We start from the raw sequence: 25723 nt of genomic DNA, 5'->3' as shown, positions 1-25723 counted from the left end.
TCTAACGGTATAGAGTTGGGGATTTTCCGCAAAGTGGTGCAAAGCAAACGGTACGCGTAGTGCGCTCTAGCTGTCATGCTCGTGATTCGTTTCGGTTTCACTTTGAAGTTAAAGTAAGTTTTTTAAATTTAATTTAATCCTTAAAAATATTTCTTTTAATTAAATGAGCCGCTATTATAATAAAGTACCTATTATAAGTTTATAATCAAATCTTTTTATATTTTAATATTTTTAAGAGCAACATAATATTTAAAACAACTCTTGAAATAATATGTTGTAGGTACCTAAAGTTTTCTGACTTATTATTAATTATTTGAAAAAATATCGTAATAATAAATAATTTACTAAATCTAAACTCTATTAAAAACAATGAAGAAGGAATTAAGTAGGTAATTTCTTAAGCATACCTTACGTATTATTCACTATACACAGCGCCTTAAATCATTGTTTTGGTGGCTTTACTTGTAACGTAAAAAGAAACAATATTAGATTTTCTAGATTACGATAATTTTTAAGAACCAATTAATTATACTAATAGCTTATAAAATCAAGCTGTAACAAGTTTAACACATGTTTTCTTGCTATCCTTTAATTATTTAATTCTGATTTCATTGTCGTGTAATATTTTCCCAAATATCAGTTATCAGTGTATCTCACTCATGTTAAAGTTTTATAAATAACAAAAAAAGAACAATATAAATAGGTACTTAAATTATAATATAATTTAGGTATTTTAATCACTTTCAAAAATAAATAAAAATTACAGATTACATGTATATTATTTAAGATAAGTTGCTAGCGTATTCTGATCCTACCTACGACAATGTTTGTTATTGATTTTATTAGAGTTAAAAAAAATTATATTTTAATTGTATTTAAATATATTTACAAAATAAAATGCTACTTTTGAATTCCTATACTTCAACAATTGCTTTTTATGAAATTTGAAAGAAAAAAAACAATGTTCCACTCCATATACTCCACATTCCTAAATTATATTGGAAATCGTCAATGTCTACTAATTAATGTTTGAATACATTATAATTTAAAATTATCAATATTTGCAATCATATTATAGGAAATACTTTTTTTTGTTATATTAGTGTAGTATACTATTATGATACTTATTTATGTATTTACGATGTTTTCAATTATAAAATCAATAGGACTCGCTAAAAAAATGAATACAACATAAAATATTCTAGTAAAATGAAATGTTATTAATTCACAAAATAATTTTATTACAATAAAATTGCTTAAAGTTCTAGTCATAATAATATTGAAATCAATTATTAAATGTATATTTAAACTAAGCTATTGATAAAAATCACTAACAGTTTTAAATGATTATGTTGTTGTCGGGCTTCATCTGAGTTCTATCGTTGACATAATTTATACTCGAGCATGCTGCAGGTTGGATTCTGTAAAAAAAATTTTTTTTCTTATCTATATTTACGAAACATATTTTACCAATATAAATTAATTATATTTACCTTCTACAACGAAGTAAATTAGGTAATCCTGTAAAATCACAATATATACCATAGGACGGCAAACAAAGTGTAAAATAGTAAGGATCTGTAAAAAATTATATAAACTAAATTTTAGCTTTAAAAATTTTAAACTTTTTTCGAATGTATTTCAATATATTTAAAAGATATACTATATTTCTATAGGATATTAATTTCTCTAGTAATAAAACTTGAATATTTTTTTCGAATAAAATGAATAGTGTTCAATTTAAAATAATATTTTTATAAAATATTAAAAATTACTAAAAACATTTTAATTTTTAATTTAAGATGGACAATATAATTTTAAAGCTTGTACCAAATATGCAAAAAACTAATAAGATAAGAAATGTTAACTACAAAATAATGTTTTTGATTTAAATGAATTCGATCAAAATGTTTGAACAGACAGTTATAAAAAAAAATTTTAATATGCATTTTAACTTTTTGATTCACATAAAAACATGTTATAGGCAATTTTCAAATATTCAACAATATTATCAATAAAAATCGAAAAAAATAGAAGATTTCAAATCCTCTAAAAAAAAATTTAAATATAAATAAAAAAATAATAATTAATAACATGCTTTAAAAAAATTAATATAATATTTTCCTAATGATTTAATTTTAAATTTTTTTTAAAAATTAAACTAATTAAAAGAAACTAAAGAAGTAATATGATGATAATTCATTTTTTTGAAGTTATAGTATCAAATTTTACTTCACAATTTTATGTCATGTAAAGTTGAGCTTTCAATTTTTTTTAATTAAAAATTTGTTTTATTTTCGTTTATAAAATTATATATTGATTTGAATGAAAAAAATATTGATATGATTTGAAATGAAATATTTTTACTTAATATTATGTTAATATTACACATCAATAAATTATTTTATAGATAATATAATATATAGTTATTTATTAATTGAATAAATTAAGAAATGCATAAAAATGTATACAAATATTTTACCTGTAATTGTGTTAGTACTTCTTTTACCGTACCTTGATATGTAAAAACCTCTTTCTATCCTAGGTGGTACATTGTCCACTGATCGTGTTTTTACCATGTCAGCATAACGAATATCTTAAAATATTACAAATTCATTTTAATTTGGATATTATTTATTTTTATATTTAACAAATATAGGTAATAATTATTTATTGAAATGAAAAAATGTGAACATATTATGGGTAAGGATTATGAGTTGTTAACCATTGATCAATATTTCTTAATGGAAATGTACCTAATGTAATTTTATTTAATACAAATTTAAAAATAATTCCACGATATAAACAATAGTCATGATAATAATAAATACACCGAATATGTAAAAAGAAAACGGTTTTAATATATTTCTAAGATTGTATGTGCACGTATCACGTATGCCTAGTCTTATGCTGTTCTTGATATTTCAAGAAAATATTTCAATTTTGTCAATCAACAATAGCTGCAATGTATTTTGTTGTTTATGTTTTAAAATGTAAATAAATAATACATTTAGGCGTTATTGATTATTTTGATGGTTTTTTTTTATATTTTTCAAGATTGTAAAACATTTTTCCTCGTGAACGTAAATAATAAATTGTACCAAAATTATTTTCATATTAATAACTAGTACAATAGTAAAGGTACACAGTGCTCAAATATAGTGTTGAATAGTAGTATAGCCTCTTATAGTAATATTTTTATACCTTTATTAATAATATGCAATACACGCTAATCACCGTTTTTATACAAAAAATTAACCAGGCGATAACAATACCTATATCTAATGTTATTAAGTATTAAATCTTCTAAAAAAAGTATCATCATTATACAGTAAGTTTTCATTACATTACTTTTTAAACTATAAAAGTATATTTATTTTTTAAGACACTTTTGGATTTTTTTTTCTTATTATTTAGAGTATTCTAAAAATAGAACCCGGCCGCAATGACAAACGTATTACGAACTACCTTACCATTAAATTTAAAAAACAAAACTTCAAAACTTTAAAACAAATCTTATTACAACTATATATTTAATTTAAGTTCTAGTAGTTCAACAAATGGCTACTTCCGGAAAGCTACTAAGATATTATTTAGGTAACTATGTGGAAACTCCGCCCTGCATCTCACCGATCGGACAGTTCTAAAATTATACAGAAGACAAGGAAAAATTCCGTGAATTCTCCCACGAACATCTTTCCTCCTCTGTCATTAAACTTCAAAATACCCGAGGCCAAAACTCAATATACCTACGAGTAGTAAAAGTGTAAACTGTATTCACACCAGCCCACTTTCAACATCCTTGACAGCAATCTCAGTTCCCGAAATCAGATCATATTTAAAACTAAAGAGTAAAGATCAGATCAGATGTAGTATAGCCAATATTCTTATAGGTCCTGTATTATGCATAACACAATAAAATTAAAAAATATTGTACGTATCCCAATTCTCTTAATTCTTATGCAACAGTTATTTACTCCTGCTGTCAGCGAATGGTTCTCATTATCCTCTTGAGCTACTTTTTTAATCATACATAGTCTCAACAGATATCTATGTATATATTGGATCAAATTGATTATAAAAGAGTAGATATTCCTATTGCCTAACAAGAAAATATATTTAGATGAAGTTGTCTTCAAATCTAGTACATTTTAACAGATTTAATAAGCGCAATATTACAGCATAGAACTTAATGTGAAATTAAAATTATTTAACCAATTCCCTAATTTGAATCATTATTGATTGAACACAAAACACAACTATTAAATTCATCAAAGCGAAGAGTGAACTCATGAATTATGTTTACACATTAACATTCATCATAAAGGTATAGGTAACTATATGATTATATGAACCTACTTACCTACTTCATATCTACCTATTTTATACTTATATACTACCTACCAATCACTACGTTATATCATCACATTAATATATGAGTTTTAAACTGTTTGTACCTGGTATATGCTCATCGTGTCTTTTACCAAAACGACCACCGGTTTGAAAGAACTTATCTGATGCTGTCGTGTTATCTGGCATTATTAGCAAAAATGTCGAACCAACAATGCATAGCACCATTATCGTTACGCTCATCGTCATTTTATCAACGTCACAAAATTGTTTCTAGAAAAAAATTTCACAAATAGCTAAATTATTTTTAGATAATATTAAAGTATAACAGGTGCAAATAATATCAACAGATTTATAAAGTATCTATATAGAAGAGTACATTTTAAAATCATGAAATATTTCAAATAAACATTAAACAAAATTAGTTTTTTTTTTTTTAAATACAATATTTAACGTAGTTATATTATGAACATTTTAGAACAAATTATTTAATCTATACATAAATAGTTGGACAACAATGTAACACGTAAAAAATTCGAACCCCTTGAATGTAAAATTCACTGTGTACAGTCTCACATGCAAGATGCAACAAGCTATACACTCTTTTAGAGTACCTTGCTAGATGTTAGTAAAAAATATATTCCAAGACAAAAACACTTAAAAATATATTTACAAAGAAAACAAAACAATGTTGTTAATCCGAGAAATTTCAATGTTAGTGAAAATTATAAAAGAACATTATCGATAATCTTATATAATATATGTGTGCTGTGTATGATTGTGTATCGCAAAAAGTATATTTAATCCAGAGCTGAGTGAAGGAGTTATCTATTTAATTATGATGCTCATATCATTTTTTAAAAATATTTTTACGTTTTTAGTGTGTGGTAAAATACCTGAAAAAATACATAGGTACAGAAAGTTTACGAAAACAAAGTGATAATTCCCGGAATTATTATTTAAAAAAAGGAAATTAGAACAAAGTTATTAATGGATAGGTAAGTATATCAATACATTTATAATAAGTGATTTTAAAATTGAATGATAATTCTCTAAATTAGTGTAATTATAATAATCTAGGATAAATTATTACAAAAGTATTCTAAGTAATCATTTGAACATTTTACATTTAGTATGATATCATGGGTAGATTCTTACCTAAGTTATAGTGGTAAACGGAAAACTTGTATGGTTTTTATAAAATAAATGTGGATTAGGTTACTGGTACGATCCCCAATAGTACATGAAAAAAATAATAAAATATGAACGATTATTATTCTAACAAGATGAAGCGACAATGTGGATTGAAAATGCTTTACAAGATAAAGATACAGAACAAATGTGGAAACGAAAATAAAGAAATTAAAATAGGACAATTTTTAAATAATATAGCGAAGTGTTTGAAATATTTATTACTGTTTGTAAATTAGATATTATATTGTATATTGTTTATTTATTTTACCTACATACTTTGTATATATAGCTACTTTGTATAATATACTTATTTGTGTTTTTTGTTCATTTCAATTGCTAACTTTATTTTTTTTTTTAAACGTATTTTTTTAGATTTAACTTATTGACGATGTTAATTTATTAAAACTATATAAACAATTAAATTTTGAAGAGTACCAGTATTCCGCGTTATTTATTTATTTTGTTATAAATTCCAAATACCGTACCAATATTCCGACAAGCAGTTATAGTATGGTAGGTATATATTTAAAAATAACTAAATTACCTACTTATACGAAAATAAGTAAAAACCTTATAATATAGACATAGAGTGTTAGTAATTAGTTTTATAAAATGTACTATAATAGTATGATGTTGATATTAAACATGGTTTAATATCTTTAAAAACTTAAATTAGTACGTAATATATTACTTCTATTTCTACACATAATACATATATTATAGACATTTTTGTTTATAAGTTATCACTTTGATGTTTAAAGTTTAATTAGTTTTCATTAAATAAATTTAAAAGTTTGTAATAAATTTAATTATTTGTTTTTAAAAACTAAAACGTACTATAGATAAGTTAGGTATATTTTTTTTTATTGATCTTTATAGCTTCGGCGACATGGGCCATTAGCTTTATATTAGGTATATTTCTCAATGTACCTAAGTGTCATATTATAAAATTGAAGTTATGATAAATATTATATATTTTGTAAAATACAGTAAGTTATAGTATTCTGATGGCAATTATAGTTATGTATAAGTATAATGCCTATGAATGGTATATTTTTATTTGTTAGGTAATAAGTTACTCTTGATTCATCAAGTATTGATAAATACTAATGTGTTAATGATAACGAAATCATACTGCTGGAAATTATCTTGATAGGTAGATAATCAGAAGATTATCAAATGAAAATTATATTGGTGTGAATTTACCAATAATTGCTACAGTTTTTAAAAGATCAATATTTTTTATGGAAAATCATGGTTATTTTACGATTGTAGTATACCTATTTTTGTATGAGTAGGTACTAGATATCTGTCAAAGTGGCAACACTTATTAAATTCACTGTGACAAGTATGTATAGTTTCTATATGGATTTTGTAAAACAACTTATTTATTAACTACCTACTATAGAAATATTCACGGTTTAAGATATATATTAAACCGTGGAAATATTAGAAATAATAAAAGTTAAATAATTAATTGTTTCTTATTTACATTAAATTCTAATTGTGGTTTAATTTGTCTGATTAAAGACTTAGATTCATGAATGTATTAAGGATTTTGAAATTAATTAATTAATTTCAGCCATATCGCCCATATCAATTACAATTAAATGATTACAATAAACTACATTAATAAAGTTGATGCATTTACCCAGGGTCATATAAGCACATGGGCATTCGGGACCCAAATAGTATAGTACCTATAAAATCCGGGACCCAATTAGTATAGTAACTTTAAAAATCTGCCACCCAACTTGTATAATACCTGCGATTAGCCCCTAGTACTCGGGACCCAACTCGGATGCCCCGGATAAATTATACTTATAGCCGGTATATTGGCGGAAACGGGAATCGAACCAGATAGTCACTGTGTCTAGGAGCTTCGAACATTTCGAGGTCTCGAATTTTGCAACATTTTATGTTTATTTTAATTGCTATTATTACAAATTAATTACAATCTGTAAATTTTAACTCAACAAGTAAAATATTATGTGTACAAGAATTTACAGTCAGAAATAACTTGTCTATATTTTACATCAATGTCCATTACTTATCGTAGTTTGTAATTCGTAAAAATAAAAATCACATTGGATTAATGTCACTAGCGTAAAATTAGGTATTTATGGTGTAATTTATTATGGTGAATGAAACCCCGATTACTGTTTAGAGTATTTTACGATCTATTTCTGAACAGGATATCTAATTTATACTAATAATTTGATTGAAATCATAGATTATATAGGTAATATAGGGTTTTTTTTTTAAATGTCTTTTAGTAATATAGTCTCAAAACCATTTAAACATAATTTGAATTTTTATTTTTTCATTTTAAATCGAATACAAAGTCAAATAATAATGAAATATAAGACCCACATGTCAAACCCTCAAAAACACTATCCTCTACACACATTTTTGCGATAGGCGAATTTACTCTAAGATAATTCAAAAATCATAAAAACGATTTTAGATGAAAGCGTTGTATTTATATTGTACGTGAGTCTGATAGAGAAAACAAATACTGAGCCTTCTTAACATAATTATTAATAATATTTCTAACTAATGCCTAAAGGTTGCACAGTTTTTATTTTTACTTTTTTTAAATTAATTTTATATTTTTTAAATTATAATTACTTATCATATAAATTTGGTTCTTTATGCCGAGTTAAGAAAATCGTTAATCGTAAAAATCACAAAATTACGGACCACATATTAAAAATTCACGGCTGAAGTTATTAGGGGCAACCCACTCTAAGGACGATACAGTATACGCTACGACCAGTGGTGCATCCAGGGAGGTTAAGAGGGCTTCTGTCCATAATTGGCGCCATGTTATACTCATGTTATAATAATAGTCATAAAAGAAAACATGATATTTCTGAAAACGGTTTTGCAGAAACATTTTGCGTATTATCAACTATTTGTTAAGATTATTTAAGTTACAGGATATAAAAAAACCTAGTATAAGGTAACGGATATAAAATTCTAATTTACTTTGTTTTGTCCTTCCCGCACCATTGAAAAATCCTAAGTTTGCCGCTGCTATGGCCTACGAATGATAATTTCGATAAATATGTGATGACTGATGAGTCTATAGCTGGACAATAACTTCAAACACCGTAGTGCGAGTTCGAATGCTAAGTATCTATGATACAAAGTATTTTGCATATTATAATATTTATAATAAATCATTATATGCATATGGCATTATTATTTATTACATGAAATAATTCAGATTTTGACTTTGTTCAAAAGGATATACAATGATACATATACGTATTTATACTATCTACTTTGATTATATAGCTGAAAAATAATTCGTGAACAGCATAAATTAGGATTATAATCATCTTTTCGTTTAAATAATTGGTTTAAATTTACAAGTATACATCCCACTTTATATAGGTTTCAAAGTCAATATTTTACACACAATGCGAAACGTGTCTACAAAACATAGGTTGGTACAGTACCTCTACTTTGAAAAATCGAAATCTCAAATCTGTATTTTAGTATGTAGGTAATCAATAATTATTTAACTAATACATTTTATGAGTGTAATTTTCGTCTTATATAGTATCACAGCTATATCAATTTGTAAAAGGAATAAATATAACTATTTTTAAGTCAGCAGATTCAACTTTTATGTATATTGAATATTTATATTTTATACTTAAATCAAGGTATAATTTTTCCGTACTTTTATAGCAAATTAAGCCGATAACTTATTTTTTTTGAAGATCAAGTAAGTTTTCTCATGGGACATTATTTTATAAAAAAATATACATTGTATAAAAATAAATAAACATTTCACTCACAATATTAAAGTAACTATTATTAATAACTAATAGTAGCCAGGTAGAAACTAGGAACTTATTAATTTAACCTACTATAAATTCAATCATATCTAATATAAGCATATGTCTGTAAAACACACATACATATATATATATATGTTAGTGGTAATGTATGTAATACGTTATTTTATTAAATAACTAGTTATTCTATAAAATTCCTAAATATGTTCGTTAATATATAAATTACACTGTTTTACTAGTATGAAATTTATATCATTAGGTAGATGACCGGGACTGGATTAGATAACATACAAAATCTGTTACCGTTGTTGTTTTATTAATAAAAATAATAAAATAAGATAGTATTGAACCACACCATTTGGCATAGACTAGACTTATTCATGTGACAGTGTACCGCAATTTAATTTATGCACAGAAAAGTTTATTACGCTTAATGACGTTCCAGATGTAGATATTTGCCTTCGAAAAGCATCCGAATCCCAATCAATTGGTAATGGACAAGGGCTGTTTAAATGTACATGCCAACAAAAGTGTACCACAAAACGGTGCATATGTTTAAAAAATAATTTTTTTTGTAATTCTAAATGCCACCCAAAAAGTTCCTGTACTAATAAATAAATTATAAATTAAAAAAAAAATATATATACAAATACATTGACGTGAAAAAAAAATCAATATTAATATTTTATATAATAATGTAAGGTGTGTTTGACTTATACTAACATTTGATTTTTTAATTTGTAAATTGATTAAGATTTTAATAATTATTCTAATAAATTGATGTGAAATAAATTAATATTAATATTTTATATAATATTGCAAGGTTTGTTTGACTTAATACTATAACATTTGATTTTTTTTGTAATTTGTAATTTAATTATAACTTTTATTCAATAATAGTTTTAAATACATTAACTAAACCCTTATTGTTAGTTTATAAAATATCTAGTTGGTATGTACAATAACTAGTTGAAGTATATATTTATGGATTCATTCAATACATTAACTGAAAGTACCCGTAATTCTATAAAATAACTAGTTATTCTATAGAATTACGGAATTTCATACATTAACGCTAACATATATATATATATATATATATATGGGTGTGTTTTACAGACATATGCTTATATTAGATATGATTGAATTTATTTTATACAATCAACATTTATTCATTTGATAATCATTCATTTTAAGTAGGTATCAATGCAACACAATTTATTAAAAAAAGGTTAAAAATAGATTTTAGGCCTCTAGGAAATGGATGGATAAAATTATTATTTGCTACACCTGAAAAAACTGTATTGTGGGTAATTGATCACATGATAAACTAAAAACATATTATATGCCATATTAACGAACAGTTTGTAGAGCTTGAAAAAAAATGTTGGTTTCAAAATATAGATTTATTGTAAATTATAATTACCAATCTCAATATCTCATTAAAGATATGAATGCATTATCAAATGATATCATGTAACTGTTACAGTGAACCATAAATACCTACGTTGTTCGATTTCTTAAATTAGTTGGGCTGTGACCTATTTTCTACCAAAAGATACTGTTTACAAAAGGCCTGCCGTATAATTAGGAGTAAGGTGTCATCATAATTACAAGGATGTCATGTTTATACCAGAACAAACTCTCAAATGACAACAATGTGTAACGGTTTAGAGGTCAAAATGTAATTTCATCTCAACAATTGAATGAAAATCTAAATATCACGTCAGCTTAATAGAAAATGTTTCAACATATGTGTAAATTATACGATATATTTTCATAAAAAATAAAAGTCCATAGAAGTCTGCTGTGCAGTAGGTTTTGAGTCATGTAACACACTTGACGCTTCGTCATTATTAATGGGTTACTGCAATAGATGTGTTAAATTTGAATTCAATGATAGATCATTAATAAAGACGAAAAACGATTCTGACTTGAGATTCAGAAAAGATATCGTTATTTTACGTTTAATTTTACAATTTTATCAAAATATGAACTTCAAACGCTTATTGAAAGTAATGTAGCTTTACACTATAAATTTGTTTTTTAAATTATTCTGGTATAAAAACTTATGAGCAATCTTGACATCGAGTATTCAACATTCAAGGGTTAGTTATTAAAATCATATTCTATTCTACTAAAATAATTTTAACAACTTTGGAAAGCATAACAAATATAATCAAAATTCTAATCTCAAACCCTTAAAAATAAAAAATGAGGTTAGGTTACCTCCGTTAGGGATTTACCCATTGCGATATCTCCCAAAATAATGGTGATATCGAAATTCTGATTTTGTAAAAAGATTCACAAGGATAAGAACTACAATTATTTCATATTTTAATTTATTTTAATGTTTTGGTAGAAAAGCTAAAAAATATATTTTTTTATTTAATTATTTCCAAAAAAATTAAAGGTAACCATTTTGTAGAGTTCATTTTTCTGAAAATATTGACGTTTCAAAATTTTATTTTCATTAATTTCTGATTTTTAATATTTTTTTTTAGTTTTGAGAAAAATTGCGAATTATTTAACACCGTAATGTTATCAAACATGTGACCATGCGCATTCCCATACGGCCTAATAGTTAAAATCATATTTATTGCTTCAAAATTAGAAAAAATATTAAATATCAAGAAATTAATGAAAATAAAATTTTGAAACGTCAACATTTTCAGAAAACTAAACTCTACAAAATGGCTATCTTTACTTGATTTTGGAAATTATTAAATAAAAAAAATATATTTTTTAATTTTTCGCAAAAACATAAACCTAATATAAATTAAAAAATAAAATAATATCCCTGTGAATCGTGTTACAAAACCAGAATTTTGATATCTCCATTATTTCGTGAGATATCGAAATGGGTAAATCTGCAGTATATATGTATTTGTAAAGAATTATTGTGGATTTACCCTTAATTTTTATATTCCTCTAATAACTCATTTAAGAATTAAATTTTTCAGTTTTTTAACAGAATGAAAATTCTTTTATCGACAACTATTGAAAACAACTGTTGTGTAAAAGAGTAAAGTTAGGTAAGTTCAAAGTTGTGTAGCCAAAATTAGCTCAAAGAAAGTCAAAATATTTTGTAGATAAGAGTATGAAAAATTCTAAGAATTTTTTTATTTTTACCTCCAAAAATCTACTACTATATTCACTTTTTTACCAGAAAATATATTGAAGTTAAAAATCAGAGTATTATACTATTTACGTACACTTACGCAAAAAAAAACATTGGTACATTGTTAATATAATACAACATTGCAAGATCATAGATTTATCGCTCAGCTCAGAATCTAAAAGTCAAGTGTCTATAATTTAATTATTAAATTCAAAATTTATATTGATATTATAAAATATAAAATAGGTACCTATAACCGGTATATTTAATTTTGGATTCCGAGCTGAGCGATGAATGTATTAATTTCAGATTTGCAATGCTTTGTTTACAAATCACACACAATAACCAAAATCAAAATACAGATAATAATTATTCGAGTCATATTAGTAAAAATTATTTTTTGAAGTATTAAATAATTTATAAGTTCTAGAATTAAAAAATATTAGGTATTTCTTCTTATGTGAATTGGAAGGGGATATGTATTATTGTATTATATATATATTGATTGATTTTAGAATACAACTCTATGACAAAGGCTGATTTTCTGTGGACTCGCTCAGATTTATTTTGCATTGATTAAAAAAAAAAATAGCTATACAAAATTCTAATAATAAACCTATTTTATATTATCAATAGTGCATAATATTATGTTAATTTAAAAATGGTTAATGAAATAATAATATTTCTGTTTGCTAATTTTTATTACCCCCGAACTTCCCTAGTTCGTTCATTAGAACATTTTTAGATTCTGAGTGGAGCGATGAGAAATGTATTGATTTTACATGATGACATACATGATGTGTGTATTAAAAAAATTTTTTTTTTTTGTGTCTGTCATCACGTTTTGGGACAGTAAAAATGCTTCGATTTTTGACTTCAGTACCTCGTTCGATCAGAAGGTGAATCTAGTTGGTACTTTGGGGGGTCAAAAGTAAAAAATTCTTAATATTTTTCTAAATAATCGGGATAAACAAACTACAAATTAAGGGGAAAACGGGAAATTTTACGCACAATCAGTTTTCGACAAAATAGATTTTGGTTTTTGACGTAACTTTAAAACAAATTACCATAGCATAGATATATGAAATTTTCACCAAATTTTTATACAAGTATATTCTATCCATCATGCAATTTTAAAAAAAATCGACTTAAGTTAAACTATTTATAGGCATATGCAATTTTCGATCATTATTAGTTTTTTTTAAATTAATATCGATAAAAATGTATTTGTTGGGTAATAACATATTTTTACAATAGCAGTTGAAAAATAAAAGAAATGCATAGTCACAATTTTTTTTATAAGCATTCAAAGTTTGAATTTTGACAACATACGTAAAAATCACGAAAATTCGTAAAAAATCCTGAGTTAGAAATTCATACAAATTTCTTCTTTTTAAATCTAAGGTTTGAAAATTTTTAATAATCTATAATATATCCTAGACAGATAAAACGTTTGCGCTTAGAATCGTTTTTCGTATACAATGAAATAATATCATTGGATTCAAATTTAATTCCATCTATTACAGTAACCCACTTGTAACCTACTGCATGTACAGCAGAGTGACATCCACGACTTGCTCACTTTTTTTTGTACATAAAAGCAAAACAGTAGCTGAACCTCGAGTTATTTTACTTTAAAACTTCAAACTTTAAAAATCATATGTGTTAATTCCAGTCCTGTAATGTATTTGAGTAAAAGTATTCAAATACTTTTTTAAGTATTGAATAACTTTTTAAATACTTTCAGCATGAAGTATTTTGAATGATATTTTAAATACTTTTTTAAGTATTATTGTATTAAGTACTTGTTTACATTGAATACTTTGGTTTTTTATTTCGAACATTTTTTTTTTTTTTTTTTTTTTCATTAAATTCAATACTCCGCTGCCAAGCAGTGCTTCGTTGGAGCGGGAATTTAGTGTGGTGGAGCAACCATGACCAAAAAGAGAAGCAGCATGACCGATGAACATTTTGAAAACATGATGTTCTTAAAATGTAACAAACATTTATTCAATAAATAATAAATAAAATAAAAATTATTATAAACTTACAATGTGTCTATATTACGATAAATCATTAGAAACCTACTTTAAAAACCAAAAGTATTTGAAAAGTATTCCAAATACTTTTTAAAAGTATTCTTTACAGGACTGGTTAATTCACCACTCTATGCCGAAATCCGTTTTATCCTAGTTATAAAATTTATCAAATACCTGGTATTTGATATCATCAATTATCATATATTATAACTTCATACTTCTAAGATAAAGCGAATGTACAAAAAGAATAGCAAAATAATGAATGTGCTAATATTTTGTTTTATGCATTATAATATTTATTCTTATTTTATTAAAAACGGTCACTTCTCTCAGACTTAAAAATATTTAATATAACTTTAAAAAATATTTCATTTATATTAAGCCAAGTTTTTTGTTTTTAATAGGTAATCAATGATACAAGATAAAATAATTTAAAACGTGTACTGTAAATTCCTATATACTAATTGGTATAAATATTTAGACATTACTATTTTAAACTAATGTTTTTTATTTCTTATATGTAAATAAGTTCTTATATTAATTGAATAAGTTGTAAGAAATATCACTTTAATTGGATATTATCAATCCGTGTTTCCAACCACTAAAGTTTTAATTAATGTACAACACACAAAAAAAAGATTTTTTTACTCTATATGTTATTATAGAAAACTAAATTACCCACACTCTATAGTAAATTCAATTGTATTTTTTTATTTCAAATATTTATTTGGGCGAGAATTATTACTGAATACAAAAATTAAGAAAGAATAAGTTATTGTATGTTCAAAAATAACATGATTTAAAAATATAAGACGATATTTACTTCGAAAATTTTAATCAAGATCTAAATTATGATGGTAGATAATATATATCTATAGTGTATTTTAGAAAAATAACCTGTTATTATATCAGCTGTTACTAGATTAATTAAAGTCAACATTATTTTGGTTTGTATTTTTGATTATGCTGAACTATAAAAATGTTAGTCTATAAACGAAAATTCGTTCGAACAAAAATAAAAATAAATATTGAGTAAAATACGTACCACTTAATGTTTTGCAAGATATTTTTCAAAGTTAAATTTGGTTTTAATAATATGATTGACCTTTAAAAAACAAATAATATCCAAAAACAAAAAAAATTATCAAGGTACTTTAAGTGTTGCTAAGTTAAATCACAATACAAAAACCGTATACTAAATGATATGAAGATTATTTTTATCAAACTCAATAAACGTAAAGTTGCACATAAATAAAGGATTACTTAATACTTAATATTTAATAGAAAAAACAAAATAGTGTTTAACATATTTTCTTAAATTACAAAATGATAAGACTAAAATTATTTGATACAAATTGTTATTTAATGTGCGAATACCGAATTTCATAAACATTTAAATATCAGACTTTCATAAAAATTAACTGTAAATTTAGGCTCAATTTTTTTAATTTTCAGTACCATTAACAACTTACGAGAAACCTGTTATAAAACAATAAAACCTCGCTGTGACGGAATCGCTTAGTGAATCTAATTGTTGCATTGGGGAGGTAAAATTTTTAAATTTCCATTAGTGTTTAAAAATATAGAGAAAACCAAAAAAAAACCTAAGGAAAAACGGGAAATTTTTCACGATATTGGTTTAACTATTAAACAAATTACCGTAGATACATGGAATTTTCACTAAATGTGTAAATTGGAATTTTCTATACATAATAAAATTTTCAAAATATTAAAAATCTTTTTAAGTTACCTATTCATAGACATTTGAAATTTTTTTTAATTTTTAGTTTTTTTTTACAAATCTTAATACAATTTTATTCGTTAGAAATCCATATAATTACTAATTTTAATAGTTAAGGCTTGAGAATTCACAACCTATCGATATTAAAATCAAAAATTAAAAACTATTCTTAAATATATATATATATATATATATATATAATATATTCATTTTGTACTATTACAAGCATACTACGCCTGTAGTAAATTTGAATATGATTAAAGTTTTTTTTAGTTTCTTTTAATTATAGGTATTACTCAGTATCAGATTCATATTTAGTTTGAAGGTGAGTTATAGTTTCTAAATAAAATAAAACAAATTCCATACATAAGTAATGCGTATAATTGAATTCCAATGCACAATAAACTTTTTATTCAAAGGTAGGTAATTGAAATATAAAACCATGCATTTTTTATTCGATACAGTAGAAATTGGTTACAACGAGTTTCAAGGGTAGTATAGTAAGTAGTTTTTTGTAAGCTTGAAGTTCTTCAAACTAAAAGAAATACTTTTATGAGACATTTTAGTCGGTGGGTTTCTTGTTTTATGACATTTAAAGTATAAAGTATAATGATAAAATAATTTAGCTGGTAAAAAAATTTTTTTTCTCATAAATTGATATTTTTATTACATTCAAATAACTTTATACATTCCAAGTTGTCTTATTTACATAATACAAAATACTCAAATTTTAATTTAAACATTTTATTTTATAGAATTTGAAGATTTTTAAAATTAATTATGTGTTGTATTATTATTAGTATTTATTTTAGTTATCTAATAGGTAGTAGTAAGTAGAATTATAATTTATAACCTATATGGCTGTATATACTATAGGTAATTTATGGGTTAACAAGGTAGGTACCTACTACGTAATACTGATAATTTTAAAAGGTAAATGATATTGTAAATATATATTTTCTGTATATTTTTAGGTATAAAACTACACGGAATTATTTTTATATATTTAAAGTTTAAATATTGGTATAAATCTTAAACGAACTTTGAAAAATATGTACCTGATTCTAATGAAATTCTAAAATTCGTATCAGTTTTAGGTGCGTATAACTGTAATTTTTCCGTAAATTTACCATAAATTCATTACTTGTATAATAATTTTATTTTTCAATCTCTTATCGGGTATTAAATATCCAGCAACAAATTTTACCTCTTGTATAATATTTACGCTAATTAACTACCATCTACATTAATAATATGTTTAATTATTAATTATTAATTTAGTTACTTGGGTATACCTATGCTTCTATAACTTAATGACGCACGAGCATTGAAATTGATTGTTAAGAACTAAGTTTTTTTTATCTAATGAAACACGTGAATTTCTATGATTAAGTCGTCTACTTTAATATCACTCGTATAGCGCATTATTAGATTTTTTTAAGTTTGATTTGTTATTTTTGTGAGCATATTATGAGTTTAATTTACTATGTGTTTGAAACGTTAAGTTTTTTTTTTTTATTATTGATCAAAATACATCGAAAACTAGGCCATTAGTAAAAGAAATTTTTTTTTTAGGTTACATTTTTAGTATTTTAAGTATTTAAATTTCCTACATTAAATTAAATTTTACAATTCTGTTTTTTTTTTTAAGAATAAAATTAAGTTTTTTACATCCTGTGGGTTTGGTCCAAGTGCTTGACAGATTTTTTCGGAGATGTGAAATTGATTTCGATACTGGTTGTATTTTTGACATAAACGTTAAGTTTATTTGTTACTTATTTAATATTTGTAATTCGATGTTTATAAATAATATTTAATCAGATTAATATTTTTCTTAGTTTATGTAACTATTGAAGATAATTATTATGTAATTAATCTAAAATAACTTTATCAGTCCCATGGAAATTGTTCTTAATTGACTTCATAAAATAAATTATGATACACCTTTAATACTGCATTTGTCAAGTGTTAACTATACTATAATATTGTCTAAATTCGATAATCAAAATATATATTTGAATACGATTATTTATTCTCTCAGAGAGAGTTCGAGTAAATTAACATGATTCTTACGAAATATGAATAAGGTGCAGTACGAAAATAAGTATTTAATATGAATACAGCTAGCTTACTAGCTATAGCATAATTTTGGCCCCACTCAAAAGATGCATAGACCCTTGTAAATAATTTCTATTCTCGCTAATAACATATCTTTAGAGCTCGGTATTTGATAATAAATGATTCAAATCGCAAGCTATCATGCTATTAATAAGGTGAGCAAGTTTCCGGTTATATTTTCTTTTAGATTATCCTACAACAAGTAAAGGGTAAAATTTAATCTTTCTTTATGTTCTTTAATACACGAACCTGTGTTCTAGAAACAATAGGTACTAGTTATTAATAAATAATTTTACAGTATTAAATTTTTTCATACCAATAAATATTATTGTCTCATTGTAAAAAAATAATAAATACTAACAATATCATATACGTTTTATTTTAATGATATTACTTACATGATACTAGTTATATGCGTTATGCGTAACACGTATTTTAAGCAATTTAAACTTTATATAATATATAATAATGAAAACACCAACATTTTACGGTGAATATTCATAATTTAAAGATAAATAAATCTACTTTCATTTAAAACGATGATTATAATTTACTATAGCGATTCTATAGTATAATTATAAATACTAAAAATTAATTCATAATTTCATTGATTTTTTTCTACTTCATTGTAAAAATTTTTTTTTAATAATATTCTACATTGTTGTGGGACTATATAATTATATATTAGTAAAAACTATACAACATTTACGCTTTATTGTGGTATTTAATTACAATGAAATATTATTTTATTTTTATAATTTATTGAATATAGTTGTTAATATACTAATAAAATTATAGCGATTAAAATGGCTTTAAAGGCCTATTTATAAGCTCTATTATAACAAGCCTACGTACATGTCCATATTTGTAATCTGTTTTACAGTATAACACTTCAACAATCCCTAACCAATCCCTGTGCTATCGATGTTAATCTTTATTTATTGATAAAATGGAAATTCAAATCTACCACATTGTACCTAAATTATTAACACAATCTACTATGGCTATATTATGAAAGAACTGACATTTATTTTTATTATTATCATTGTTATTGTTTATTATTATTTTTAACATTTAATAAAAACTACTAACAAACTAAGTTATTTCCCTTGTTTACTGATTAATCTCGACCAGAAAAATTCACATAAATTGACAATCGAATTAAAATGGTTGAGTAATTTAAATGTTATTAAGTTATTAATTAAATAGGACTTTAATATATATTATAAATATATAATCTGTATATATTAGGATATATAGAAATATATGTATTTTAATGATAACGTATAATTAATATTTTTATAGTGTTTTATAAAATACATTAATATAGGTACTATAAAAAATAAACTTTTTACTTTTTAATTTAGATAACATTTTTTTCAAATATTCTCTATAAAGTCTAGTTTTGTCAAATAAACAATTACCAACTAATATCCACCACAATTTTTAACTATTCGAACATATTTTAATTTTACCATACTTAATTACTAAGTTACAAAAATTAAATGTTTTTAATTTACTTTTTTTTTATATCTCGATAAGATTAAAATAATATGATTTAAAGATACAAATTATATTAAATTTGTTTTGTAAAAAAAAAAATAATTGTTTGTCTTAGGTTGTACCTACATTGTGATTTGTAAGTAATATATAGATTTTATATCAATCTATCTAAAATCATCTAACTTTTAATATAAATAAAATTGGTTTACAATATATTAAATAAATTTCATCATAATACTGTTATAATATCGTAGGTACAACAATACCTTGTTTTTTCTGTGCTTACTTTCAGTCGAATTTCTTTACTTCATTTAACAAGGTACTCTGATTAAACTACTCTGTATTTGCTTACTAGTCATTTTCTTCATTATTGTCGCTGAGCAAAATCATAAAATTCCTATTTCAGAACCAAATACTAGATAATCCCACTTCTCCTTTTACTTCGTATTTATAATGTTCACTCCTCAGAAACATTATAAATAACGATTTCTAAACTTTCAAAAGATTAAAATTTAATTGATTACTAATAGGTACGGCTAATAGGTACCTTAGTAATTGTACTAAATATATTTTTTTTTAATTACCTAATTTTTAGAAATATTTAAAAAAATGTATTTTAACATTAAAAGTTATTACTAGTTTAAAGATTGTATTTAGATTATTCTTACCGTTATACATTTAAATAACTTACGTACCTATGTCTATTATATATTATCATAACAATAAATTTGTTAAAATACTAATTTAAAATATTATATTTTTACATGTAAACTTTTTATAGATACAATATTGAATATTCTCCAGCATAATACAGAAACAATTCATTCATCAAAGTGCCAATATGCCAACATCAATTGCATTAATATTATATTATAATATAAAGTTTTCTCACCGATACTTATTCATTATATTATTTTTGAAATACATAAATTAAATATATTTTAATCTATTTTCATTTAGTAGGTACCTACTTGGTATAGAAAAATGTATAAAATATTATGCATGTAATAATATGCTATTACAGTTTCTCTTATTTTTCCGCCTTAAGTATTAACATAAAAATATATAACAATTATACTAACAAAGGGAAAATATATAACATAGAAAAAATAAAAACATAGTTTATAAAATATTAACATATACGTGTGTATTGTACTTACATTCAGCAGGGACGGTTTGTAGTGATGGCCAAGTACAGAATAGGACACTAGCGGCACTATGTGAAGCTTTTTATACGCACCACTGGTCCCTGCGCCATGGATGAAACTTGGTAAAATCGTGTCTCTCCCTCACACCCACCGACACACCCATCTCACCCCGCATAAATCTCATGATTCTTTTGCTGCATGTATTTTGTTCGGTTATACGTTTTTATTTTAATCCACTTAATCCAATTTTTTTTTTTTGCCTTTGTACTTTCTAAAATGATAAATCGAATACCAATTACGGAGAAGATAAAATACCATATATTGCGCGTGTATATGATCGACTTTCGTGTTCTATACATGGTAAATAAACAACCCAAGTTCTTCTTTATAGTGATCTTAGGTATGTAAAGGTATTTTAATTTCTATTGTAGGTATTCATCTTTATTGGATTCTCGCAGTATTTTATTTTATAGATGGGTTATAGTTTGTGAGAAAATAATTTTTATAACAACATTATTGTTTAATATAGGTATGTTTGACTAGGTTTATTATATTATAATATTTTATTATTAAGATATTAGTAGAGTTTGGAATTTGAAGGAAAATGTTTTTATCTCTTTTTTTAAATGCGATCGAAAGGCAATTCTTATACACACATGTGTTTTGTACCATCTCTTTATAAATGGATAAACATATTATTTTCGTTTTTCCATGTTGGACGTTGGTAAATGTATTTTTATACATATTTTAAATAAATTCCTTTTTATATTTTTTGATATTTTGTGTTAAATTCACAATTTTAATTTTTCACGTAGTTACGGTACAAATCAAGAAGAGTTTGAGATGACGATAAATTGAAAACTAGTAAACTGCTGTTGGTAAATGCTGTTAATTTCAATGGTCATTGAAAGGTAATTTTCAAAATTGAAGAATATTTTAAATCTAAACATCTACGTATTTTGAAGGCAGATTTTCAAAATACGGTTGTACATTTTTTTCCAACACAAAATAATTAATTAGTAGAAACATATAGGTAACAAATTGATTGTTATAATATGTAGTTTTTTTGGACATACCTTTTATTCCTGTTTGAACCAGTGGCGTATTTACGGGAGGGGGGATCAAGGGGATCAATCCCCCCCCATGGGGCCCATAGACTGTATACACACAATTAATTATAGTCGTTACTCGTTATAATTTTACGATTATTATTTAAAATATTATGATTATTATTTTTTTATTTTATCGATAATTGATTAAATTTGCAAGAATAAAACCGCCGCGGCCGAGCGCTGCTAGTCAGACGGGCTAGATTTTTATTATTCCCAATAGAAAATAACGTTTTATGCTTGCAGACTGCAGTTCAGTCTTGTAAAATTGTTAAGAATTCAAATAAATGTAATAATATGAATATGTATTCAAATACTTTTTTTAGATTTTGAGCGGAGCGATGATGAATGTATTGATTTTACAATGATGTGTGTTTTTTTTATTTTTTTGTGTCTGTCATCACGTTTTAGGATAGTAAAAATGCTTAGATTTTTTCCAACAGTATCTTTTCTGATAGGAAAATGAACCTATATGGTACTTTGGGGGTCAAAAGTAGTTTCCCAGTAGTTTTCAAAAGCGCCGTGCAAAACAAATGAAATATTAAGGAAAAACGGGAATTTTTACGCAAACCCAATTTTGGTCAAAATCGATTTCGGTTTTTGGTGTAATTCTAAAAAAAATGTCCGTAGATACATGAAATTTTTACTGGTTGTTTATATTAACACTTTCTATATTTGATACAATTTTCAAAATATTTTGACTTCTTTTGAGCTGTTCACGGATATACTTAATTTCCAACTTTTTTAGGTTTTTTTTTTTTGAATGTCAATAAAACTTTATTTGTTGGGTAAAAAAGCTTGAAAATTTAATACGATGCTTCTTATATATTATTACAATAGTGGTTGAAAAATATTAAAAATCTTTAGTCACGGTTTTTTTTTATAACCATTTAAAGTTCAAATCTTGACAAAATACGAAAAAAACACGAAAATTAGCAAATTATTTTGAGTTAGAAATCCATAAAAATTTTGTTTTTGAATCTAAGATTTGAAAAATTAATATAAGACTCTTCATAAGTATGCCTAATTTTATATAAAAAAAAATCTCTACCGGAAAGCCAAATTAAATTTCTATGAGCATTTGAAGTTCATATTTGTATCTTGTATTGTAATAACATGGCTAACATGATTTTGGTTTAATAAAACATTTAATCTCAAGTAATGTGTTGTGTATTATAATTTTGGCAAACGTAGAAAGTATATTTAATATTAATAAGCTTTTATAATTCCTGGAAACTTGGGGGGGCGCGGGCGTAGCCCCCTCAAGTTAGTAATTATTATAAAAATGCATATCCCCCCCATGACAAAAACCTAAATACGCCACTGGTTTGAACCTATGACTTCACGGAAACTGCTTTCTCATTACCTCTGAGTTTTTACCGTGTCTTCCCACGTCGACGAAACCCAATTTGCCAACACCCCAGTTCGCCACCTCTCAATTCGCCGACACCCCATTTCGCCGACTATTTTTTACATGTTCCCAATTTGCCGATTCCCAATCCACCGAATATAAATATTATATAAAAAAAATAAACATTATATTATTTTACTAGGTATATGATAAAAGTCATCATAATTTAAAGTTCTTGAAAAAAAAAAATACATTATATTATTATACTAGTTATATAATAAAAGTCAATATAAATTAAAATAAAAAATTATAAACAAAAATTATTGTATGTATTTATGATATTTTATTATATCTAGTCCAAAAATGAAATTTCTTTTGATTCCAATCTAAAATAAAGTACAAAATAACTTATTAACAATCCTACGTGTAAAAATTAACCATTTTATAATATTTACCTATCCTTTGCATTTGCTAATCTTTCTTCAAAATTATTGACTACTGAATAAATCATGATTTTTTTCTGATTTTATTTTAAACCATTCCATTTTAATTTTTAACTGGCTAACTATTAAATTTTGAACTTAACAGTACACATGGCTGGAACGAACTAAATTCACCAATCTGTACTCCCTATGGATTTTATATTTGGGAAATCATTGAACTTATCGACAACATACTGTGTTATCGCTGTCATAACATCCGTTTTTGATAAAAATTATTGTCACCTGTCGGCGAATCGAGAAAATTGAAACTATTTTATAATTTGTGGGCAAACCAAGATGTCGGCAAAATAGACTGTCGGCGAAATGGAAATGGTTTTAAAATATTTTAAAACTGGTATATTTGTCGGCAAACCGAGTTATGAAGGTATGAACCGTTTTTACATACCTATATAATCGGAAACTTATTACCTGTTAATTTCTTTTACATATGATGAAATGCCTCTTTTTACTTTGTTCACATTTAGAGTGCATTTTAATTATTTATATATTGCCTCAAGTTCCAAATCCTATATTTTAATAATAATTTCAACGATAATAAAAGTTAAGATTTACAACTTTTATAGAAAATTATCATATTTTACAGACAATCAAAATGTAAAAAGAACTATGGAAAAAATCATGAAATTTACGGCGTTTTGTTATATAATAATATGTTATACAGTATGCATAATAATATAATATATTTTACATAAATATTAATACATTTACTATAGGTACTTATTAATATTTTAACAAATTTGATCTTGATTATTTTTTTGTGACAAGTATTAATTAACAAAATAAGTTAAAACAAGTTAAATAATTAATATTAGTTCATCTTCAATAATAGAATTATGTTTATAATCGCCAATTATTTATATATCTGTTAATTGTTATACAATGATGATATATCAGAGAAATATACAACGATTTTCTTCAAAATGAAACTAGATTATAGATTATTATTATTTCTGTAGAGAATTTTAAAATTTGATTTTTTTATATCATTTCCAATTATTGAAAAATCTACAAATATAACAAAAAAATCGTACTACCTTTAATATATTTATATTTACCTATATAATATTTTATATTTATTAGCTTTTGTCATAACTAAACCATCACAATCATCGTTCAATGCTCAATATTGTATTTACATTAATGGACTGCAAGTTTGAATTGCTCTATTTATATTTATATAAGTAACTAGTGTTGACTATTGAGTTTTATTTGAGTCAAATTTTTATCGTTAATTAGTGTAAGAACATGGAATTCAATACAAAGTTACTCGCATTTACTCACTACACATATATTTATCTAGTATTTAAACTGAAATTCACATAACTATGATATGCGGGTAGTTTTTTCTTACTTGGAAAAAATCTTATTTCAATAAAAAAGTTTACCCTGAGCACTTCTTATTTTACCTACAGTCTTACAGCAATTATTATTTTAGTTTCCAGTAGGTAGGTATTTAATATTTAATATCATAATATGTCCATACTTCATGTGCGTACCTAATGAATCTCATATTTTTTTAAGTTGTTGACATTTATTTAACATCTTTTAAATTTTTACCAAACAAAATAAAATCTTTTTATTACTTATATACATTTTAAGGGTATTATACTATTACGTAAATGTTGTGACATACATTCTGTGGTGCATAGATTTATAATCAGCCATATTTCCCGTATTACGTCATATACTCATATGTGGGTGGTAATAGTGTAATGCACACAATAATATTAGTTT

At 24.5% G+C, this 25723-nt stretch overlaps 1 protein-coding gene across 1 annotated transcript; it reads right to left on the bottom strand.

Moving 5' to 3' along the window:
• Positions 1–1199: 1199 nt before the first annotated feature.
• LOC107170051 (uncharacterized) lies at positions 1200–21143 on the bottom strand. Its single transcript, XM_015520058.2, has 5 exons — positions 21039–21143; positions 4458–4623; positions 2483–2596; positions 1494–1578; positions 1200–1421 (listed from the first exon to the last, which is right to left on the bottom strand). Exons 2-5 carry the CDS (start codon positions 4597–4599, stop codon positions 1340–1342), a joined length of 423 nt encoding a protein of 140 aa, XP_015375544.1. The 5' UTR covers positions 4600–4623; positions 21039–21143; the 3' UTR covers positions 1200–1339.
• Positions 21144–25723: the final 4580 nt, after the last annotated feature.

The sequence above is a fragment of the Diuraphis noxia genome, unplaced genomic scaffold (assembly GCF_037042655.1).
Source record: "Diuraphis noxia isolate RWA-SAM2 unplaced genomic scaffold, SU_Dnox_SAM2 contig0001, whole genome shotgun sequence".
NCBI classification, from domain to species: Eukaryota; Metazoa; Arthropoda; class Insecta; order Hemiptera; family Aphididae; genus Diuraphis; species Diuraphis noxia.
Note: the sequence above shows the minus strand (reverse complement) of the source record. Positions and strands in the feature narration are given on the sequence as shown.